Below are 24,044 nucleotides of genomic sequence, written 5' to 3' on the forward strand. Positions count from 1 at the left end.
ATGGAACTAGGTGGCTGACATCTATGTACATCAAATGTGTTCACAAACCTTAATGCATGAATTCATATGTGAAGTCTGGTACAAACAACTGTTATCAGAATAGTTAGCAAGACCGCCTTTAAAAACGAGTCCAAATAAAGGAAAAGTCCTGAAGGTTGCGGTGGGATGGGGTGTTAGAAAACTTGAGACCTATTTTTAACTATAAATAATTGCCTTTCTCTAGGAGAGTACCTTTTTAAAAAAAATAATTTTCTGTTGCTATTTTTCATTGATGATAACAAGGTGGTCAACTAGCCAATGCTGAGTATATACTGTTTATTGCCACGGGTTAAACTACTTTGTTAACCTACTTTATACACCTATTTCAAGGTAAACATTGTCCCATAAATACGTTTAGAATTCTGAATTGTTTAATACATTACAGCTTCATTCAGACAGACCAGTAGAAACATTTTTCACAACCTTGTTCTTTCTGACCACTTTACATATTCTTGTTTCTTTCCTAATACTGATCTGTTCCACGTCCCCCACCACCATGTATACCTTCTCCTCTGAAAAGATAATGTGATTTGGGGAAGGAAATATATCATGGCATCAAAGACTTCCTGGGGGTTGAATGCTCACCTCTCATTCCTTGGTCTTATGTATTTTGAGAGGCTAGAACTGGAGAAGACTGAGAGTGGAAATCTCACATGAACTTAAAAATGAGAGAGACTGTAGAGATCAAGTGCTTGCACAACAGCTGCTGGGAGCAAATATGAAACCTTGGTCCAAAGTTCCATTCCTTTACTAAGATCAGACAGAGAGGACTTAAATGGGGGAAGTAATGTAGAGGTTTTACAGTAAGAATAAAAATGATAAAATAAAATGAAATTTCATCAACAGTTGACAAAAGATGTGTAAGTAGGTAGTTTAGGTCTAGAGGCTGTTATTTACTATATTTTTCTTTAAAGTTTATATATCTATCTGTAAAATGAAAGTGAATCTTTATATGTATAAATATAAGCTTTTGGGGGAAAAAGCATGTGATGTGTTTCAACAAAGCAGAGTCCAGTAAGGTGTCCATACAGTATTCCACAGAAGCAGATTTCCTTGCATGGCAGCTGTAATTCTTCTTGGGGTCTGCTGTTTATATGAATGACTTTCATCTTTATCTGCTTAACCTAAAACCTGGAGTATGAGTGAAGGGGAAAGGTAAAGAATAGGTGGAGAGAGGTAAGATTTTAAATATCAATTCTAGGGTAAACCTTGTGTTCAATATTCACACTCAGAAAACTGTGAGAACTCAAACGTTTCAGTTTTTAAAGGATTATTATAAAATGACCAAGTATAAAACGTAAAGAAAATTATATGATTTGTTTAATTATAATTAGTAGGCCAATAGGTCCCTGTTATCTAGTAGATATAAGTGCCTGTCTCTTTCTCTTTCTTTTTCTTTCTTTCTTTCTTTTTTTTTTTTTTTTTTTTTTTGCCAGTCCTGGGCTTGAGCTCAGGGCCTGAGCACTGTCCTTGGACTTCCTCAAGGCTGGAGCTCTTCGATTTGAGCCTCAGCACCACTTCCGGCTTTTTTCTATGTATGTGGTACCGAGGAATTGAACCTGGGTCTTCATGCATGCTAGGCAAACACTTTAACCACTAGGCCAAACTCCCGGCCCCTTTCTTTCTTTCTTTCTTTTTATTGTCAGACTTGAGCTTGAACTCAAGGCCTAAGCCCTGTCCTTGGGCTTTCTCAAGGCTAGAGTTCTACCACTTGAGCCGCAGCACCACTTCAGCTTTTTTCTATGTATGTGATGCTGAAGAATCAAATCAGGTGGTCACGCATCCTAGGCAAGCACTCCACCAGTAGGCCAAACTCCAGGCCCTTTCTTTTTCTTTAGTATTATAGCTAATAAGAAAAGGGCTTTTCTTAGTTTATGTTATTAAATTGAATTAAAGATTAACTGCTGTTTATTTTGCTTCGTGCTACCCAACTTTAGAAAGTAATACTTACTATAGATTAATGAAAATCAAAGTTCTAATATTCATTTGTATTATTTTAATTTAGTTCAAAATTTCAAAACTTAAAAGTTCTACCTAAATGAACTTAACCAAATTACCATATTTACAAGTATATTACAGAAACTCAGATTCATTGTAAACATTAGACCAAACTTAGTAGATCAGAAAAGCAGCAAAGAAATGTAAGCTTCTAAATATGGAAGAGATATTAACTTCTACAAGGCACTATCCTATCTACTTCCCAGTCCTTTCTATCAAATTTCAGCCAAGTATTCAAGCTACCCTAAAATAAGAACAATTTATACAAAAAAACTTGCCAAAACAACATAATTACTAAACAATGACTATAGTGACTACTTTGGATAAGAACCTTCCCCTTCCTTAAGGCAAATCCAGGCTTCAACCCAATCATTAATGACTTCCTACAAGATCCAGAGAAGCTTTTTTTTTTTTTAATTTGTGTCAATTTCCATTAGCAAATGACTAACCTGAATTTTCTAAGCAAATATGATTCATCCTGTTGAAGTTTCATTCATAAAACAATCAGTAGCCACATAATATTTTCCATTAGTTTGTAAAATACATAAAAAAATGAAACCCAATGGCTTACCATTTTCCTTCTTCATTTTCATATTGTTGAACTGTATATCCAAACATGTCTTCCACTGAGCCCTTGAAACTCATTGAATTCTTTACATCAACATTGAATGATTCACAGATACCTAGAACAAGTTGAAGAGAGAAGCAAAGGCCCAGTTATGCAAAGTTAATTAAGATCTTACCATACTTTGAATTAAGGCACTCTTCAGGATACAACTGAAGACTGATTCTATTTAAACTAAGAGCAATAAAACTCAAAATATGGACATCATAAAACACCTGACATGAAATCTGTTAATGATTGAAAAATCAAAAAATACTTGTGTTGTTAGTGTCACAAAACTCCTCAGCAATTTAATGCTTGTACCTTTTCCAGATTAAAAAAATAAATAAATAAACTCAAGATTGTGTGGGAAAGAGTCACAGAAACTCATGACTAATAGAGTTACAACAGACCAGTAAATAATGGCCATCAAAAATAAACTGCTTCATTTCATTTTTTTTTTTTTGCTTGTGGGACTTGAACTCTGAGCCTGGGCGCTGTCTCTGAGCTCTTCAGCTCAAGGCTACCACCCTTGAGCCACCGCGCTACTTCTGTTTTTTTTGGTGGTTAATTGGAGATAAGAGTCTCACAGACTTTAGTTCCCAGGCTGGCTTTGAACCATGCTCCTCAGATCTCAGCCTCCTATGTAGCTAGGATTACAGGCATGAGCCACTGTGCCCAGCTTTTCATTTCACTTTTTTAACTAGAAAGGTTGCAAGTAGGTGCTTTCAGGACCCAAGTGGTAAAATCTTTCTTCTTTCAAAGGAAAAGGCAAGCTGGCTGTCTCTATTTAGATGGCTTCCTGTGTCTATATGAACTATATTTTCCTTCCCTTCCTGAGTCAAACAGGGGTGGAAACTTTTACAAAGGTATTGAAGCCCCTTTATAATGTGGGAGACGGGGATCACCTCGCAAGTTGCTTCTGTCATCAAATTAGATGATGCATCTGGAAGCTTGTCCAATGCTTGCCACATGCTATAAATTCAGTAGGAGGTAATTATGTTTGGTTTCATTGCAGAACAGAGATTGGTAACCTGTGTAAGTGATAGTGTCACTTTAAGGTGTTATGAGGATTGAAATCCTCAGATAGATGGTGCCAAATTCTTCATTACATCCTGGTTTTTAAAGTATAGTGTTGAAGTCCCCAAATATTTCCTCTTAAGTATACCAAGTTATTTTTGTAAAGAGTACTATCTTGTAAAAATTACAGCATATCCTAAAGCATATTCAAAAGTGATGAAAGTCAGTCTCCTTTGTCAAAACCAAACTGAGCCACAGAGGTTCTGAAAAATTGTATTTCCTGGTCTTGTAAATGCTAAAGTAGATTTTATCATTATATAGTTATTTTTATTCCTATAGCCCTTTCTATAATTTTCCTCCAAATGTAATAGAGTATTCTAATTTATAATATTCAAATTTTGGTATAATTATAAATATCTGGTATAATAATATTGTTGTTATAAAAATAAGTCTTATTGGATATACAGATTGTAGTTTAACTTAGAGAAAGTGTATTCTTCCAGGAATCAAACAAGGAAACATACATTACATTCTGTACCTTTATTTACAAAATCTTCCTCCATCTCCCCTGTCTAGAAATCATCTAATTATTAGAATCTTTTATTTTGTGAAAAATCCCTCTAAAGAGAACTATCAAATATTAGTTGCTGTCTAGATATGTGTTTGAGATTTTTTTTTTCCTAGATCAGAAAGAAAATTCTTAAAAGCAAGGACTGTCTTACTCATCACTTTATCTCTTATCAAAACCTAACACGGTTCCTGTACACAGATGGGTATAACTCATTTACAGTCTGGAAGACTGCATGCTGAGGAGGAAGTGTGCCAGCTGTGGTCGGAGACTGATCATGTTTCCATCTTAGTTAAGGAAGACTCTTGTAGTTAGATTTTCAAAGTGAAGGAAAGATGAGGTTTGATGGCACAAAGAAAATATGTATCCAAAATTTGGGAAGATCTCTATATGTAGCAGGACATAGGACAAGACAAATATAGTTTGAAGATCATGAAGAGAATTTGCCTAGCTTGTGTGAAAAAGTGGGGGGGAGGTGGCATATAGCACAGCTTTTAAATATAAATTTCCATTTCATTCTTTATGGCTAGTAGACAATAGCTGGTACCATCTCCTGTTTAAGAGTCTATCATACATTTGAAGATACTTGCAAACATACTGTATTCTTTAATCTAAGTAGAACATTGTCTTACTCTTTATACACAGGTTTTATTTACTAATTTTTGAACAATTTCAATGTACTCTTTCTGAGTAAGAACTGAAAAAAATACTTTGTACAGTAGGGTTTCTCAACTTGAGCACTGTGAACATTTTGGGTGCAAAATTTCTGTTTTGATGAATTTGAATTTTTCTCTGTTGAATTTTTAGCAATATCTTTTCCTCCGCCATCCATGCATGTATTACCAGTAACACTCTAAAGATTTTGAGGATCAAAAGTATCTCCAGATACCTCCAAATTGCTCTACAATTAGTACCTGTCTGAAACCAGTTGTTCAATGATAAGGACCAGTACAAAAGTAACAACCAAAAGGAGACTGGGCACCAACTATGGCTCAAAGACCAGAGCCTTCTGAAAACACAAGTTACACTGAAACTTCCCAAATCAGTGTCTCTAGCCCATTGAGGTAGGTGCCCAGAAAATCTGAAGATTATGTGTCAACAACTTTCTTTTGATAAGGTGAATTTTATTATCTGTAATGATGTTTCCAGCACATCATCTTATATCATCTTTAGTAAAGGCTCTCTCAATGACCATTCTTTGTACTCCTTTGATATAAGACTAAAAATACTTTAGTTCCTTTTGGGGCCTATTTATTCTACATATCATATGGAATGTGTGGGGTATGTTTCTTTATTTTAAAATTTCCTGTCCTTAGAATTCTACAGGCAATTTGTCCTGAGTGACTGTAAATCCGTCTCTTTCATGTTTTCTGAGGCACCAAAAAGGCAAAAATCACAGGAGATGACATTTAAAAAACAGTTTACATCTTGTTCTTTTGATTTAAAGGAATGAGTAAACTGTAAAAACATCTCATAACTTTCAGTTCAGTGTTCACTTTGTTATACTAGTTCCTTGGAGCTTTACGTACCACAAGTAAAGCAAATTCATATTCTCAACCAAAGCAAAAAAATTTTTTTTGAAATCATCAAAATTAAAAAACAAAACAAAGCTAATGGAGATGGCTTAAGGACCAACATAGGGAAAGACTGAGAAAAATAATGAGAAATAAAGCCTAGTCTATAATCTCATATGTCAAGAATATTCATTTTTACGTGTGCCAGCAAGAGAGACATATTCTATAACTAATAATTGTATCATGTACTTTGTGTCTTTCTTAATATGTTTTATCCCACTAAGCTTGCTCATAGACCTACAAGTAAATTCCATTGTTATCACTACTATGTTATGGGAACAGACGAGCTTAGGAAGACCAAGAACAGCATACTACAAATAAAAGGCATTGATCACCATTTGCACTGATTCAGCATTATATATCCTGGCTCTGAAACTGGAAAGGGCTAATAAAAGGTAACACAGGGATGGTGTTAGAAGAAAGGCCCAGGTAATGGATTAGAATTAGCTTATCAAATTCCATCTCCTCAGAGGCAGATCTGAGGAGGAAGAGGATCTTTACTGACAATGGACTGAAAGAAATGTTGAAAAGGAATGAAAAGCTGGATAAGGAGAGAAATCATAGTTACAGATTTTATATCAAGCTTGAGAGACTTCAGTTGAAGCATACATTGAGGTGGTAAAGAAATTAAAATGCTTCTTCCCCTTCAAAATAGTCACATGTGCCACAAATATTAGTCAAAATGAAAGAGGAAGATGAGATCTTTGATGTTTAAGGGTACTTGCTGCAAAATAAATAATTTTGTGCAAGCAATTTCTTTTCACCAGAGTGAAATATATGTGTGAGACAACCAAATAAGAGAAAGATAAATGTAATATCTACTCTCGGTATTTTCTGCTTTGCACACAAAATGAACAAACAAAACATATTAATACACTGTTGGTGGGAATGTAAATTTGTCTAACCTCTATGGAAAACAGTACAAAGGTTTCTCAAAAAGCTAAGTATAGAACTATCTCATGACCCAGCAATTTCATTCCTGGACATTTATCCAACAGAATATAAACAAGGTTAAAGTAAAGCCAACAGTACAACTGTGTTTATTGCAGTACTATTCTCACAGACAAGATATGGAAGCAACCCAGATGCCACTCAATAGATGAGTGGATCAAGAAAATGTAATATTGATACATAATGGAATTTTTACTAATCCATTAGAAAGAACAATATATCATTCATAAGGAAATGGAAATGTTTGGCTTTCTGAAACTGAAGCACTATTCAGTTGGTCAGATTAATAACAAAAATAACAAACCAGCTCAACCCAGCCATCAAAAGGCCTCTGACACCTGTTAATTCTGCCAGGGGAAGAATTATAAATTCTGAACCTCTGGCTGGAGGGTGTCAAATAAATAAATGGCAACGAGGGAAAGGTACTAAAATATCATTGCCTTCTTGAGTAACTTCCTACAAGAAGAAATCATATAATTATCATTGTTTGATGTAACAAATGAAAGACACAAGGTTTTTGAGAGAAAATGACAATAACTGCATTTTGCTTAGTGAGTAAATGCTTTTAGAATAAATTCCTTGATGGTATAGGAAGAAAGTGACCTTGGAAGATATATGAACCAGCTAATTGCACAAATATATTCAAATATTTTCCCGATGTATGTGCCAGACTATAGAATTATAGTCAAAATGCAATGATGTCCTGGCTCCTACAGAGCTTACAGCCCTGTTAGAAAGGACCAGAGGAGCCAATGGCTCACATCTACAAGCTTGGCTGCTCAGACAGCTGAGATCTTAAGATCATGGTGCAAGGCCAGCCTGGGCAGGAAAGGGTGTGAGACTCTCTAGTTAACCCCAGAAAAAGCTGGAAGTGATGTCGTAGCTCACGTAGGTGGAGTGGTAGCCTTGAGCAAAAAGGAGCTCAGGGACAGTTCCCAGGCCCAGAGTTGAAGCCCCAGGACTGGGCAAAATATAAATAAAGTACCAGAGGCATTGTCACTTCTTGAATCTCTGTTCATTCTGTTTAGAATGAGCTCACCAGTGCCATGCCGGATGCTGCTTCAAATACAAATCATCCATTAAAAAAAATAGGAACTCTTAATGATGATTTAATGGAATCCATAGGCAAAACCCAGAGTTACTTCACCATCTTACAGCTGAGATTTTCTTCAAAAGAGGCTGTTTTTCTTATTCTGATTTGTATTTAATCTTGGAAACTGATAGAGATGTGACACAGGTGTGGATATCAGCACTTGATCCACATCTCTTCCATGCCTTATTGCCTTTAGCTGTTTTTCAGGTGGGATTTTTTATTAGACTCCACTTGAGCTCCAATCTTCCTAATTTTTGCCTCCTGAGTGATTGGAATTACAGGCATGAACCAACATGTCAAGATTAATAAAATTATTTTAATTTAAGTCAATGGAAGTTGAAAGCTCTTTTCCTTACCTTGCAATACATAACAAAAACATCTTTATCATATTTGGGTTTTTATTATATGTGGGTTTTAAATATCAGTCAGTTTATTATTCATAGGTTAAGTATATGGGTGTCAATTTTGATGCCCATAGTTCCCAAAAAGATTAACCTGACCGGGAGTATAAATGAATCTGACCAAAAAACACTATACTACTATATAATCCTAATTGACTTGAAATCTGAGATGACTATTTCCTTTTCTTTTGTTGGTCATGTGGCTTGAACTCGGCCTGGGCGCTATCCCTGTGCTCCTTTTTGCTCAAGGCTACCACTCCACCTACGTGAGCTACAGCACCACTTCCAGCTTTTTCTGGGGTTAACTAGAGTCTCACATCCTTTCCTGCCCAGGCTGGCCTTGCACCATGATCCTAAGATCATGAGCAGCCAAGCTTGTAGATGTGAGCCATTGGCTCCTCTGGTCCTTTCTAACAGGGCTGTAAGCCCTGTAGGAGCCAGGACATCAAGTCTACTACCCTGCCCATTGAGCCAATGCGCCACTTCCGGTTTTCTAGTGGTTAGTTGGAGATAAGAGTCTCATAGACTTTAGTGCCCAGGCTAGCTTTGAACCGTGATCCTCAGATCTCAGCCTCCTGAGTAGCTAGGAGGCTACAGTGCCCAGCTGAGATAACTATTGTTATAGCATTTAAATTTCAAGAAAGAGAAGCCAAAGCTCTCCAGTGTCAGAGGTATAGGAAATGAAGAAGGAAAATAAAACCATAATAGAGCCTAGATCAAACAGGATAGAATAAACGTAAGATACCATAACCTCAAATATAGGAAATCCATTATTTGCTTCAAGAAATAATATATCTTACTGAAAACAGTGGCAATTATTACCATATTTACATACAACAGTAATACATATATAAAATTGACTGCATTAGTGTACAGTAAAAATTTCTGTAAAGCAACTAAGCCTTTGGAATATGCTGGCTATTAAAAAAGGATGGATATATGTTTGTGATATGTACAGTCTTGGATTTGCAGTCTCATTCGTTCTGTTTGGAAATAAGGAAAATAGACATGTGAGTGGTTGGTTACTCTTTTGTTATCTGTAGGTTTTATGTACATTAGATATCCTCTTTTCCAAAACTCTTCATTGAAGAGTTTTTTTTTTCTTTACCCATTTTTCTTAGAGTTTTGGAAGCTTTATCAAAATCTAGTTCACTGTAGATGTCAGTTTACTTCTAGTCATGTTTTCTTCCCATGGTAGATGTATCTCTTTTTGCCAATCAAAATCTTCTTAGATTACTATTTAATAATATCTGAAATCAGCTTCATGGCTAATACACTTTATTGTTTTTATTGTCCCCGAGATTGTCTTGGCCATTTTTCTACTCTGAGGAAAATTGCCTTGGAACTTTTTATCTCTAAGTAGTTGGATAAAGGGATCTCAATTGAATACGTCCATGTATACATAGAATGCATTTTGATCAATGTTACCTTTTCCATTGTTCTCCCTTCACCTGTGTCTACCAACCCATCCCCCACAAATTTCTTGGTACCATTTTCATAGATGTACCTCAAAGGGAATTTCATCAAGGTCAAGTAGTTTGTTGGGAAGGCAGGTGAGGCTAGATAGAAGGTGTGGGCAAGTCGAGTCAAAGTGTATTCGAAACGTAGGTTCATTTGTTTGGGATGTTACATTTTTTAGATCCATTACATTATGGTGCAAAGAAGATATAAAAAGAAGAAAAAGAAAATATAAAATAATTGTTCTTGTTTCTATATCAAAAGCCATATAATAAGTGATTGTTGTCCTTAATGTACTATGTTATCTCTCTTTAGCTGTCCCTTGGTTATCTCATATTGTTAGAGTATCTTACTTTGTTATCTGATATATTGGATATATTTGTATTTGGTTATTTGAAATTGGATAGGGAAGGGCGGAAAACAAGATGAGGGGTGGGGGCGGGGGGAGGGAAATGGAGATCAAGACATGAGAAAGGGTATCAATGTATGTGAATTAATGCACCTTCTATCTGGCGAATATAGTGTTACCTTTCTATTAATTACAATAAAAATATATGGAAAAAAGATTAAAAAAAAGAAATAATATATCTATTTCAGTATTTCCTACAGAGACAACTGACACTTCCCTTTATAGTGACATAAAAGAAAATCTGGCACCATCCAGAATGCTTTCATCAGAAATGATGTAATATGTCAGCATGATATTTACCTCCTTCAGCAAGGCCAGAGAAGCCAAGTGAAATAAACATTTTCAGTCTATCCTGTGAATCTGTTTTGTAACTTCAGCTTGCTGTAGGGAATGAACAGCTTTACCTTTACTTCTAGAGGCCTATGTGCCTCAAGTTGTTAGCAAATTGTGATTAAGCTTCAAAGAGTATGTGTGCGCATACATGTATTTGAATACAATTTGGTATAAAGAAGGCATGAAAGCAAAATTCCTGGCACATAATAGGTGTTTTGTACAAGTCTGTACAATACAAGGTGGAACAGATAGAGAAAAAGGATTGTTACTATAACAGCCATCCTGGCTTGAGATGTTGTGTCCCTTTCTTATGTGTAAATGCATAACATTAAATTCCATGAGAATGCTTCCCAGTCATCCTTTGTTGAAAATCCCCCATTGGAAAGCTTTCTCCTTGAGGGTTTTTTCCCCCCACGATAATTACTTTTCTCATAGTATCTACACATGCCTGCTCACTGCCTGTGTCTTCCCACTACACATGATTTTTGCATTGCCAGGGTGCCATTCACACTGTCCCTTTTCTTGTCAAAAATTCTTAATCAGTCTCATCATCTTCTGGGTCTGTGTTTTACAGGATATAAAAGCTGCCGAACCTTAGGAGTCCCTGCATCCCACTGTGGAAACACAACTCATGTGTTTGTGCGCACAACATGCGCATTGGACTCTGTTCTGCAGCTGCCTTGGTGTCCTCAGAGATGAACTCATTATTTCTGCAGCTCGCAGCATGAGCACCGCATATGGAACAGCACACTGCACTTCAAAACAAAGCGGGGTGGCATCCCAGCCAAGTGTTTATTCAGAAATAGGAAATATGCAGTCTTGGGATATGGAAGAACTTGAATAGCCATTGGTAATGGAATGTCTTTAATGAATCTTTATTAATTTCCATATGATCTCTTTTCAGTGATGCAAGACAGCGCCAGTCCTAAAGCTATCCTTTTTTATATTTTGTTTTTTGTCTGTTGTGGGGCTCTGAACTCTGGGCCTAGGTGTTGTCCTTGAGCTCTTCAACTCAAGTTTTGCACTCTATCACATTGAGCCACAGCACCACTTCTAGTTTTCTTAGGGTTAATTGGTGATAAGAGCCTTATGGACTTTTCTGTCTGGGCTGACTTTGAAATGTGATCCCCAGATCTCAGCCTTCAGAGTAGCTAGGACCATTGGTATGAGTTACCTACACCTGAGAGCTGTTCTTATTACTAGGAACCATGGGTACTTCTGCAGGTCTGATCAGGAAAGAGGTAATAAATAGGAATAGCAATCATTTTTCATTCACATTAGAAGCATTGATTGGTACTTTCAAGTTCCAGAAGCTGAGAGATTCCATTATTGATTCTCTTAATCTTTTTTGTTATTTCAGTGTAGATTTTGCAAATCAGACATACATATGTCCAAGTGAGTGAGTTAATAGAAGGCACAGCTCAAAAGCCATTCCATTGTTAGTTTATGGAAATTAGGAAATGGCTCTTTTTTAATTTTTGCTTTCCTGATTCACAAACTATTTGTCATACTTATTTAAAAATATGATCAGAAGCAGCAATATTGCTGGCTTATGAATTTCATTGAGAAAAATTCTATGTAAGTTAATAAAAATTATTGAAACAAACTGGTTAATAAAGGTACACTTTTATTTATTACAGTTTACTAATAGACTTAAAATTCATTAATTACTTATCTAAACACTTTCTGGCATAATGCTTGGATTGTCATTATTACCACTAATTAATTTTAATTCCTTGATTCTAACATAACAAAGTCTGGTATAATCTCTGGAATTATATAAGAACACACACATCTCTCAGGAAATAACTGTTCATCTTGTCATTTTAACTAGGAATTTTATATTCCAACTACTAAGAAGTATTATTATTGATTCATTTGTACCCTGGACCAGGCTATTTTTTTTCAGGCTATTTTTTGTCTGTGTGGTTCAATGCTGTCGCTAAGAACACACTGCCGTTTAGTCTAATATGACTCTGTAATTTTTCTTTCATCTTAGCTGCTTATTATAGCAATTTTCCATTATATCATTTGCTACCAAACATTTTCTTCATTCAAAAGCTTTTTGGAACTTCTGCTCAACTTCAAACTTGTCCAGACTACGAAGAGGAAATAGCATAAGCCAAATTAGTATGATTTGTGTTCACCTGAAAACATTTGGGAAATAAATCAAAAATATTTAAAGGACTCTGGGGTCTGTTTATGGGAAATGAAGCAAAGTTTCAGTAGCCTGAAATGTTGAAATATTTCAGAAGGCGAGGGTCATTAGAATGCTTGTTTTCTTTCCAGAGGAAAGAGATAACTTTATGATGCTTTCTTTTCTGTTTTGAGATAAATCTTAACTTTGTTTTCTTAGTGATGATTGTTGCTAAGACCAGGACAGTCTTTTAGCACTTGAAACCATTAGTTGAACAGTAACATCCTTGGATCCAAACTCTACTTCTATCTGGTAGCATCATCTTTTACATTCTTTCCATTAGTCCACTAAAGTGACTTGAAGTGGAAGTAAATACAGATGTTACAGTCAATATCCTCAAGAATGGCAGCCAATATTTTCCTTAAAAGGAAGCACTGTGATGGTCAGGATCACGGCACTGGCTACTAAGCACTTATTTTATATAAAAATGTTCAATTCAAGGTAGACCCTACCTCTGACCTGGGAAAAGAATGAGAATTGAGTCCAAACAGAGAAAAAAAGTGTGGCTCATATTTTCGTGTTTAGAGGAAAAATGCCTTCTTTCCAATATGATGTTTCCTTCCATGTGGGGAGGGTATCACTTAACCGTAGCACTCCTGATCTAGTGATTCTGGAATAACAAATTGGTGGGTATTCCAGTCTTCTCTTATCCATTTTTCTGTTAGAAATGAGTCTGACTGCATAAAAAAAGTTTTACTTTATTTTCTCCAGAGCTAGATTCTCATCTGGTGCTGAAGAGTAAGGCAGCCTAGTGGGGTTCAATAGAAATTCCACTTATTATCGTCTCATTTTCATTCAGTCATTTCCTGGTTGGTTCTGACTATGCATTCGGAAGAGATTTCCTCATTATTAAACTTTCTCAAAAAACATCACAAGGATTAATTTCTTATGAAAACAAAACTGTAAGAAAAGGGTATATTTCACAAAGCTGGGGAGTCGGTCATTGAGGTTTGTTATATTAATCTTCATAATTTCACCGTTGGCTTGAATTTTTATGTAAATTTGCTTTTAATTTTTCTCTGTGTGATTACCATTGTATATTTGAAGTTTAGCTAACATCATCCTTCTTTTTGGCTTTCATTTAACTCCCCATGTTTTATAATGGTCTTGACCCAGAAATCAGAATAAGTACAACTTCATTCTTGCTTCTTAGAAATGCAAGAAGACATAAGTAAAATAATTTCAAAGGATGGCCTCTCATTATTTTTTGTTTTTTATTCTCTATTGTCTCAGTATTGTTAGGCACTTTCATGGAAAGGGAAGGGGAAAGCAGCTGAAGACTAAGAGGCATGGTCAGGAAAAGGGGGAGCCACAGGAAGTCAAAGTGAAAACAGACGGGTGGAAATCCAGACAAAAGTAAATTATATACAATGGAATTCGATGTTTCTATCAGAAAGAATCATATTACTCCATTCGTAAGGAAATGAAAAGGTGCCAGTAAGCGAAATAAATCAGACCTAAAGAAAAGCCTGCATGGTTCCCCTCATTTGTAATGATTACAATGTGCCTATAAATCTACAACAAGTAATTACACCTGGACATGATTAATTAAACAGCAATGTAAACATTCACACAGGAAGAACAAATAGGGATATTCTTAGGAGAGGATCAATAGGATTCAATAGCTATTATATACATAAGATCATATAAAATGATGCTTATCAAAATGAATTCCAAGAAAATGGAAGTGAGAAGTCTTCTGTTACACTATTTATGTTCTTTTTTTTCTTTACTTCTTTCCTTTTTCCTTTGGTTTACTCCCTTCTGTCACTGTTTTTTTTTTATACTCTTTGTCTTGTATATAAGTTTATCTGATTTGGGGAGAAAAGGGGAAAGCACAGAAACTGTGGGGCAATGAGAGAATCAATTCAGCAGTGAAACCCACTAGACACTATGTAGGAAATGATCTATACAACTTTTGGGAGAGGCAAGTTGGAAGGGGAAAAACAGAGAGAATGAAGGAGAGGGTGATATGGTTCAAAAGGAAATGTACTCATTACCTGAATTATGTAACTGTAGCCCTTCTGTGAATATTTTTTTAAAGAGTAGATTTTCATTGAAGTTGTTACTTCATATTCACATTTGGATATACATCACTAAGTGTCAAACATCCTGGGCAAAAATAGCCAAAGATTAAATTGGTGCTATGATTACTTAAATTTCACTGTCCTCTTTTTTTTTTTTTTTTTTTTTTGCCAATCCTGGGCTTGAGCTCAGGGCCTGAGCACTGTCCTTGGACTTTCTCAAGGCTAGAGCTCTACCACTTGAGCCTCAGCACCACGTCTGGCTTTTTTGTATGTATGTGGTACCAAGGAATTGAACCCGGGTCTTCGTGTATGCTAGGCAAGCACTTTAACCACTAGGCCAAACTCCCGCCGTTCACTGTCCACTTAAACAAATGTACTGTGTTCAAATTCTTGCCATAATTCCAGCAGTTATCTCTATGGTTTCTTATGTCAAATCTTAGTTCCATACTTGTAGTCTGGCTAGACTATTGCTTGTTTAGAGACTGGCAGACAGTTTTCACTATGAAACTAAAACATACACTAAGAAAGATATTTTAAGTTCACACATCTGTAATTCTTTAGTCTGAGAGAAGTTTAAGGAATGACAAAGTAAGCCAGCACTTGACAATACTTAGTAACTTTGTACTGGCTATTGCTATTTCTTGAACACTAAGCACTAGCAAAAGAAATATCTCATCACTCAATTTAGAATTTCTCAATTTGTTCCAAGTCAATTAATCATCTGTTTCCAAGAATATAAAGGAAACATAAGCATACAAAGATAAAAGAAAAGAATACCAAGGAGCTCTTACAATTATTAGAAAAGATCATTAGGATATAGTAAGATTTATGCAGATAAATGAGAATGGATAATGGACATTTTTCCTCAAAAAATGTAATTTTACAAAACTTTCTCATTATCTTCAATAATTTGCCACCATTGTATGTTTTACTGAATCTTTGCTTTTTCTTTTTCTTTTTTTCATCTCAGTATTTGGGTGTCAATCCTGGGGCATGAGCTCAAGACTTGGGCACTATCTTTGCACATTTTTGCTCAAGGCTAGCATACTCCTATTTGAGCCACAAGTCCACTATGGCTTTTTTGGCAGGTGATTGGAGATAAAAGTCTCATGGGTTTTCCTGTCTGGACTGGATTTGAATAGAGAGCCTCAGATCTTAGGCTCTTGAGTAGGTAGTATTACAGATATGAGTCTCCAGCACCCAGCTATTTGTATCTTTTCAAAGGACATAAATTGGCAGAATTGAACCAATGAACCTTGTGACCACGAAAACTAAATGAAGTTACTGTATTAAAACAAATCACCCTCCTGCACACCCCATGCCCCACCCCCACACATGGCTGTCTATAAATTACTATCTATTGCTTAAATGTTACACAAAGTAGTGGATTTTTTAGTTTCAATGTAACCTAATATTAATGTATCCTCTAGAATATAAATTTCAATACAATTTGTTGAAGAAATGGCTAAATAAATAATATAAATACCAATCTTTTTGGGTTGTTATGTTTTGGTCCTGGTGCTTGAACTCAGAGAAATCCTACTCTTAAAAAAATGTTGTTCTGGACCAGGAGTTTGGCCTAGTGGTAGAGTGCTTGCCTAGCATGCACGAAGGCCCGGATTCGATTCCTTGGTACCACATACATACAAAAAAAGCAGAAGTGGTGCTGAGGCTCAGGTGGTAGAGCTCTAGCCTTGAGAAAGTCCAAGGACAGTGCTCAGGCCCTGAGCTCAAGCCCAGGACTGGCAAAAAAAAAATGTAGTTCTATGCTTCCTTTCAAAACATTTCCCTTTCTCCTGCGCGCGTGCGCGCTCGCTCGCGCTCGCTCTCTCTCTCTCTCTCTCTCTCTCTCTCTCTCTCTCTCTCTCTCTCTCTCTCTCTCTCTCTCTCTCTCTCTCTCTCTTTCCTCCAATGGGACATTTCAACTAAACTTAATATACCTCTCTTCCAGGAGGATAAATCAGAGATACAGGCCACATTTTAACTTAGATATACATTTCTCAGAACAAGTTAAATTTTATTTTTAAAAGTACTCCTAAAGTCTCTTGCAGCAAATTCACCTCGGTTTATCAATTTATGATGGTATAAAGGAAAAACCCTGAATACGAATAAAAAATAACCAAGGATATGCAGCATTACTTGACATGGAATAAGCTTTCAAAAAATTCCTTAGCTCTATAAGAGCAGAGAAGTAAAAGAAAACAAAATAATTTAAAAGAAAAGTTAAATATATATGATATGTTTGTCGAAAACATTTTTTGGGAATACATTTTGTCACATGCTTTATATGGAGTTCATAATATAATGAGGGTTTTGAAAGAGCTGAAGAGTTATAGAAAGACTATCTTATCAAAATGTATCGATAATTATGTAGCATTGGACTTGAATCTACTACTTTATGAGGTAATCATGAGGCTCTTTCAAAGATGACAGCTGCTTTCTATTGATTTCACACAAAGGAGTCCATGATTTCATAGCTTTTTCTTTTTCTGTTTTTCTTGTGCCACTCTTGGAACCTGAACTCAGGGCCTGGGCACTGTACCTAAGCAATTTTGTTGAAGGACAGTGCTCTACAGACTGAACCATAGCTCCACTTTTAGCTTTTTGAAAGTTGATTGGAGACAAGTTTTACAGACTTTCCTCCCCGGGCTGGTTTTGAACTCTGATCCTCAGATCTCAGCCTCCTGAATAGTTAGGTTTACAGGCATGAGCAACTGGCCCATGACCATTCACAGAATAGAAGGCCTAACAAAAAGAAATAACAATCCTTTGTTTCCATATAAGACAGGCAAAATATTATCAGAAAAATCACATATATATTATTCTATAAGAGTAAAAAGGGTATTCTCAATACCTAGAACACTTGTCAGCATTCTATATATTGACAAATATATATGCAGGTTTCTAACATAGTACCTACAGTATTTGTTTAGATATTATAATTCCTGCAGGAGAAATATATTTGATTATATGTTTAATAAAATACTAGGTTTAGAAGAATCTACCTAGAATGCATCAGACTTCTAACATTTGACAGATTCTTGATCAATCAGAGGATATTATATTTGCAAGTTACAAGATATTACATTCACATATTAATTATATTAAGTAATTATATTTCATTACAGATACCATTTATCTTCATATGGCATCTCTTCCAACCAAGAGTTTTAGAAGGTGTAACCATGTTTTTAAGTGACACTGTTACCCAGGATAAGAATGAGCCTCAGAAGGTTCAAGAATGAAGATCAGATAGCAAAAGAAATGTCTGGTTTCCCAACCTTCATTCCATTTTTGATTTGTTCCAGCCAACAATCAGAATACTCAAGGTTGTAATCCTAGGTCGTGTTTTGACCTGAGCTCATGTCCTGGAGGAGAGATCTTAGCACAGGAAGTTTATGGCCTCAGAGAGTTGTGCTTATTGCACAGAAGCAGGTTTACCATGTAAGGGAATGAGATCAAGAAGATGAGAGAGAATACTAACAGAGGAAACTGAAGATGTCTTAGTCCAATGATAAGATTCCACACAGCTGCTGCTTGCTGATATGGTGGGAGGAAGAATGAGTTAGAGAGGCCAGGAAATTAGACAGCTATCATTAGATTCAGTAGTTATTGCTCATTTTCTCCAAATTATTCAAAAGTTTAAACACACACACACACACACACACACACACACACACACACACACACAGAAACTATATCTGCTCTAGGGCCAGGAGTTTGGCCTAGTGGTTAAAGTGCTTGCCTAGCATGCATGAAGACCCGGGTTCGATTCCTCGGTACCACATACATAGAAAAAAGCCGGAAGTGGTGCTGAGGCTCAAGTGGTAGAGCTCTAGCCTTGAGAAAGTCCAAGGACAGTGCTCAGGCCCTGAGCTCAAGCCCAGGACTGGCAAAAAAAAAAAAAAAGAAACTATATCTGCTCTAGTCGTGGATAACAAGTATTTGATGAATGTACATAAAATGATTAAAATAGAAATATATCACATTCAGCTAGGAAACAATTTCCCACAATACAAAGAACAATTACAGAGCTACCAGGGATTTAAGAAAATGAAATAAATATCAGTCAGTCCTACCCTCCAAGAAGTTTTAGTTACTTTTGAGACATAATACACATTAAATAATTATATATGATTTAAAACAAAAAAAGAAAAATATCACCAAGTTCATATTATATTAGTTGTGAGTTTTACCACTGGGTTGACAAGATTATATATTCCAACAGATCTATTTTTAACTTTTAATTTTTGCTATGTAATAGCAAATTAGGAATAGATGTAGCTTAGGTCATCTCTAGCATTATGAAAAAGTATGATCTCTTGTAGTTGACAAGGTAAATGATTAAGTAAGCAAAATGTTCTTCAGGTAACTTTACATTTCTGGTTACAAATTGCTTTCTGTGATTTCATGCCTATGTTTTAGGTACCACCAGGGAGAGTAAACATAAAACAGAAAGAACACAAGACAGAGAACTGATCCTGGCTTTCATAGGCAGGTCAGGTTTCATGCTGAAGTTTTCCATTACACCCACAAGAATAATTCAACTATACACACGCCAAGGAACAAGACCAAAGGATGTCACCAGTGGACAACCACAGCTCTGTTGTGATAGGATGGACCTATTAACAGGCAGAAATGGATGAGGCAACAGATAAACTATCTTCTACTAACTCCCTTGCCCAACATTTATGATGGCCATGATGTGGAGAGTGATTCTGTCTTCTGTCACTGACTTCATACTCAAACCCTTTTCAGTTCCCCCCCATATCATGCACATGTACTGAGTGCTAGTCCTATGCCATGGTATGATCAAAGACCAACAGCACAATTTAGATAGACACTTTAAAAATACTTGGCCATTTCCTATTTTAAAAGGACCTTTGTAAACATTTATTTTAAAAATTGAATTCCCTTAGTTTTTAACCTTCTACTAACAAGTAATGACTGGATGAATTCCAATTAATGTTTGATGGCTATTTTAACCAAAATATCTGTCAAGTAAAGCATGGTAATTTTTCCTACAAGATATACTCCAGGGTGAAATAATTAGGACATATCCAAAACCTTCAAACACTCTTACATGTCAAAGCATCCAGAGTTTGTAACTGAAAGCATGTATTATTGTGAGAGCCATTAGATGTCAGAGAACATCAAGAACCATCACAAGGGGAAAACATAGGGAAGACGTCAGAGGTGAGGTGATATGGGCACTTTATGACGCTATTTATACAAACTGTCAAGAGTTGGCATAGTCATTGGAAAAGAAAGCAGATTTGCAGTTACTGGAAGCTTCATAAGGAGAAATGGAGTAATGGCTTAATGCTTATGAGCTTTCTATTTGGGGTAGTGAGAAAGGTTTGAAATTCTATATGGCTGTACAACACTGTACAACACTGTATATTGTTGAATTGTACTGAGTCAAAAATTTTAATGGTTAAAATAATTTTTACTTGGTGTATATTTTATAAAATATTTCAACTCTGATCATGCGAACTTTATAATTTAACTTTTTATTTTAGAGAAAATATAGATTTAGATGCAATTGTAACAATGACTTCTATCCTTTACTATGTTTCCTTTTTCAATAACCCTCTGTCTTTCTCTTTCTTAAAGTAATAAAGTAAAAAGCAATTTCTCTTTGATGGCTATGATTGTGTAATTGGGAATTCTGAACCCTGGGCTTCCTGCCACTAACACTGGGAAAAACCCAGTATGCTTTGTCTGGTTACATATCAATCTATTTAGAGAGAGAAATCTTCAGTTATTAAAATTTGTATCGGGAGACAAAAAGAGGAAATGCATAAAGATAGAAACTAAAATATAGATGATTTGTGTATAAATTGAAATGAATTTTCCATATTATATATAGACTATATAATTGGTTTATAAAAACTTATAGAAAATTCATTCGATTAGGTATATATTTAAATGTATAATTAAATATTATATTCTAGGCCTGAGTTCCTTTTGGTTCAGGTCTAGAGCTCTACCACTTCAGCCACAGTGCCACTTCTGGCTTTTTCTGTGATCAGTTGGAGATAATAATCTCAAGGACTTTCTTGCCTAAGTGCCTACTGCTTCTGCTTCTCCTTCTCCTCCTCCTCCTCCTCCTTTTTTTCCTCCTCCTCCTCCTTCTTCTTCTCCTCCTTCTTCCTCTTCTTCCTTTTCTTCCTCTTCTTCTTTCTCCTCCTACTCTTCTTCTTCCCCTCCTCCTCCTTCTCTTCCTCCTCCTCCTCTTCCCCATCCTCCTTTTATAACTAATTTAAAAAAATATTTTCTTTTTGGTACTAGGGATGGAGCCCAGGTCATTGCACTTGCTAGACAAGTATATCCCAGCTCTATATATTTCTTTTTAACCATGAAGGCAAGCACCATCAGGGCTGATAGTTTACAGCCCTTTAAGTCAAGAATATAAAACACATGCAACACTGTTAAGGTACATCTTCAAACATCAGATACACCATCTATCTTGAGTGCAGAATTTGCTAACTATGTCTTGTGTGTTTGAGAAATAAATTAGCATGTGATATAATATATATTTAATTTCCTTGTAAAACTAGCATTCACACATATAAGCTTGCTCTATCTTCTAAGCATGTGGGGAGAATTTTCCCCCATTTCTTTGCTTTTGTTTTCAATAGTTTCCAATTACTCTTTTCCTCTCTCTGTATTTCACTATTTTACTGTTCTTTCTCAATCTCCTGGGAAATATGAAAGCCCAACCACAGGCTAAACATTGACAAAGTAAATAAGCATTTAACTGGTTGTGGGTTCTGCCTTGAGTAAGATCATGGGATCAAAATTCATTCTAGAGAGATCTCAAGAGTTCAGTGGTCTCCTTTCTCTAAGGCAGAAATGCACTGGAGGATCAGAGATCAGTGCCATTCAGGATAAATACATAATTAAAACATTTGTGACTTAAATGTCTATAATCAAATAATAAAAATGACAGTAAGGTGGGTATGACATAGACTTGCATGTGACTTTTGAAAATGCTTCACATATATATTTATGTTTTAATCATCATCATGTAAAATGTCCAAATAACTTATTCAATATGTTAGTCTTTTAGCAATGGGACTTATTTAGGAGTTGGAAGGATGTCAGGACAGTTAGGACACCATGGAGAGCCCTCACCCATCATTTTTGGTCCCTTGGAATATTTTTCTGAGCCAACATTAAACAAACCCAAGTGAGTCCTTGAGGAATCTCAATAGGCTCTGGCTGGTAATGTCTTTATTAGACTGCTTACATAGCCACCAAGGTCTGAGCAGTTGAATTAAGTTGACTAAGATAGTACGACTCATTTACTGATAACTCAAACTAGCAAGCAGCTACTTTGAGCTTTTTAAATGTCTCATCTGAATGTATGAAACACAGGAGTCACTGAGGAGCCAGTAGAGTAATTACAGCATATGCAAGGCAGGAAGATGAGCTGATAGCCCTCTGAAGCTATGATTTCACTGGACAGCACAGCATCAGAGGAGGACCTAGAATAAGGACTGATGAGGGAGCAGAATCAAGTGACAGCATCTGGCTGGGTCAGGAGCCAGTGAAGTGCCCCCTACAGCTCTGTATATAACAGCTAGGCCAGTAATCCTCCAGCTGTTCACCTGTTGGTGGTGGGGCTTGGACTCCAGGCCTGGGTGCCCTCCCTGACCACTTTTGATCAAAGCTAGTGCTCTACCACATTGAGCCACAGTGCCATTTCCAGTTTTCAGGTGATTAATTTGAGGTAAGAGACTCATGGACTTTCCTGCCCTAGCTGACTTCCAGCAGCGATCCTCAGATCTCAGATTCCTGGGTAGTTCAGTTACAGGAGTAAGTCACCAGTGCCCAGCTTCCTCCAGCTCTTTTATGAAATGAGCAATGCTAGTGTCTCTCTGGGTTTGAGACTGCCTAGCTCTTCCTTGCTCAAATTGAAAAAGAGAATCTCTACTTTGGATTGATAAGGAGAGCCAGCTGGAAGAGGGCTGGATGTCATCTTAGACTCAATGCCAATTTTGTTAGTGACATTCTTTTATTCCACAAAATACATGCAATTTAAATTGTAAAAATTCAGATATTTGTTCCACAGTGTGATATATTTATCCCTAAAAGCAACTCATATTTTCTAGAAAGTCAATGAAAAAATAATAGAGATTACAGTAAAAATAGATTTGGAGCAGCCAATTTAACTTTGCACCTTTTTAGTCAAAGCAAAAACAAAGCCAAGAACAACTAAAAAAAATACTAGCATTATTTTAATGGCATGCTTAATCCTGAATAAATAAATGGTAGATAAAAATAGGACTTCAATAGACAAGAGTGAGAAAGTGCTAGTGCTACAGAATTCCTGGGACAAGGACAAATAAAACCTTTCAGGCCAATCTTATAAGTGCTTCTAAGAAACTGCACTCATAAAAACAATACGCCATGGGCTGGGATGTAGCTCAATGGCAAAGTATTTGCCTAGCAAGTATAACATCCTGGATTTGATCCCCAGAAGGAAAAAAAAAGAAAAATGAAGAGAGGAAGGAAGGATGGAGAAAGGAAGGGTAGGAAGGAAGGAATCACCAATCTAAGCCAAGCCAAGAAGAATAATTCAGGAGGGTGAGTATCCTATACAACATTGTACTGTTATCTTCTTCTCAGAATAGACAGGACAGTAATCCTCTGGTGACACTGGTGTCTCTCTGAATTGGAGATTGCGCTTTCCCAGCACTCAGTGCACTTGGCATTCAAGAGAGAGTACTTTGTAGCATTAAAATGCTGGGGAGAGGGGGGGAAACTGGATCATGGTGATTTACATATTACAGTCATATGGTCACATAATTTCTCCTTTACCAATTGTTAATGAGCTAATTTGCTTATAGCAATATGTATTAGAATAGATTTTTTACCTGTTGTGATAATGTCCTTTTTTAAAGAGAATGGGGAAAGCTTTATAAAAATATAAATTTTGACTAATTTAGGCTCCTAAAATCTGACGTTCCAGGTAAATCCAAAAAAAGTCAACAAATCAAACTAATGATGGTGAATCACCCTTCATCTCCATACTATTAATTGTGACCAAAGTTACTAAATGCCATTGTCCCTATTTGATAATTTGTCTGGATCTATCTTTATTAATGTGCTCACATGTATTGGATGCATAGATCACTGCTATTTGTTGTTAGGATACATAACTATTTTCCTGAAATGATTGTTACTGGAGGAAGATACATACATACACACACACACACACACACACACACACACACACACACACACACACACACTTAGAAAATTTGGTGTAAAGATGCTATGCATGATACAGTTATAGAAGAAATTTATCTGTCTTCTATGTCAAGGGGAGTTTTGGTATTTGGCTTTGGCTTTGTTTTTGCA

At 36.1% G+C, this 24,044-nt stretch overlaps 1 protein-coding gene across 1 annotated transcript in view; it reads right to left on the minus strand.

Moving 5' to 3' along the window:
- Positions 1-24,044, minus strand: part of Itga1 (integrin subunit alpha 1) — a 132,491-nt gene that overhangs the window by 79,232 nt on the left and 29,215 nt on the right. The window contains exon 2 of the mRNA XM_090331957.1: positions 2,609-2,720. Coding sequence (XP_090188083.1) covers positions 2,609-2,720 — 112 coding nt within the window. The remainder of the gene's footprint in view (positions 1-2,608; positions 2,721-24,044) is intronic.

Source organism: Megascapheus bottae, chromosome 4 (assembly GCF_031878675.1).
Source record: "Megascapheus bottae isolate mThoBot1 chromosome 4, mThoBot2.hap1, whole genome shotgun sequence".
NCBI lineage: Eukaryota > Metazoa > Chordata > Mammalia > Rodentia > Geomyidae > Megascapheus > Megascapheus bottae.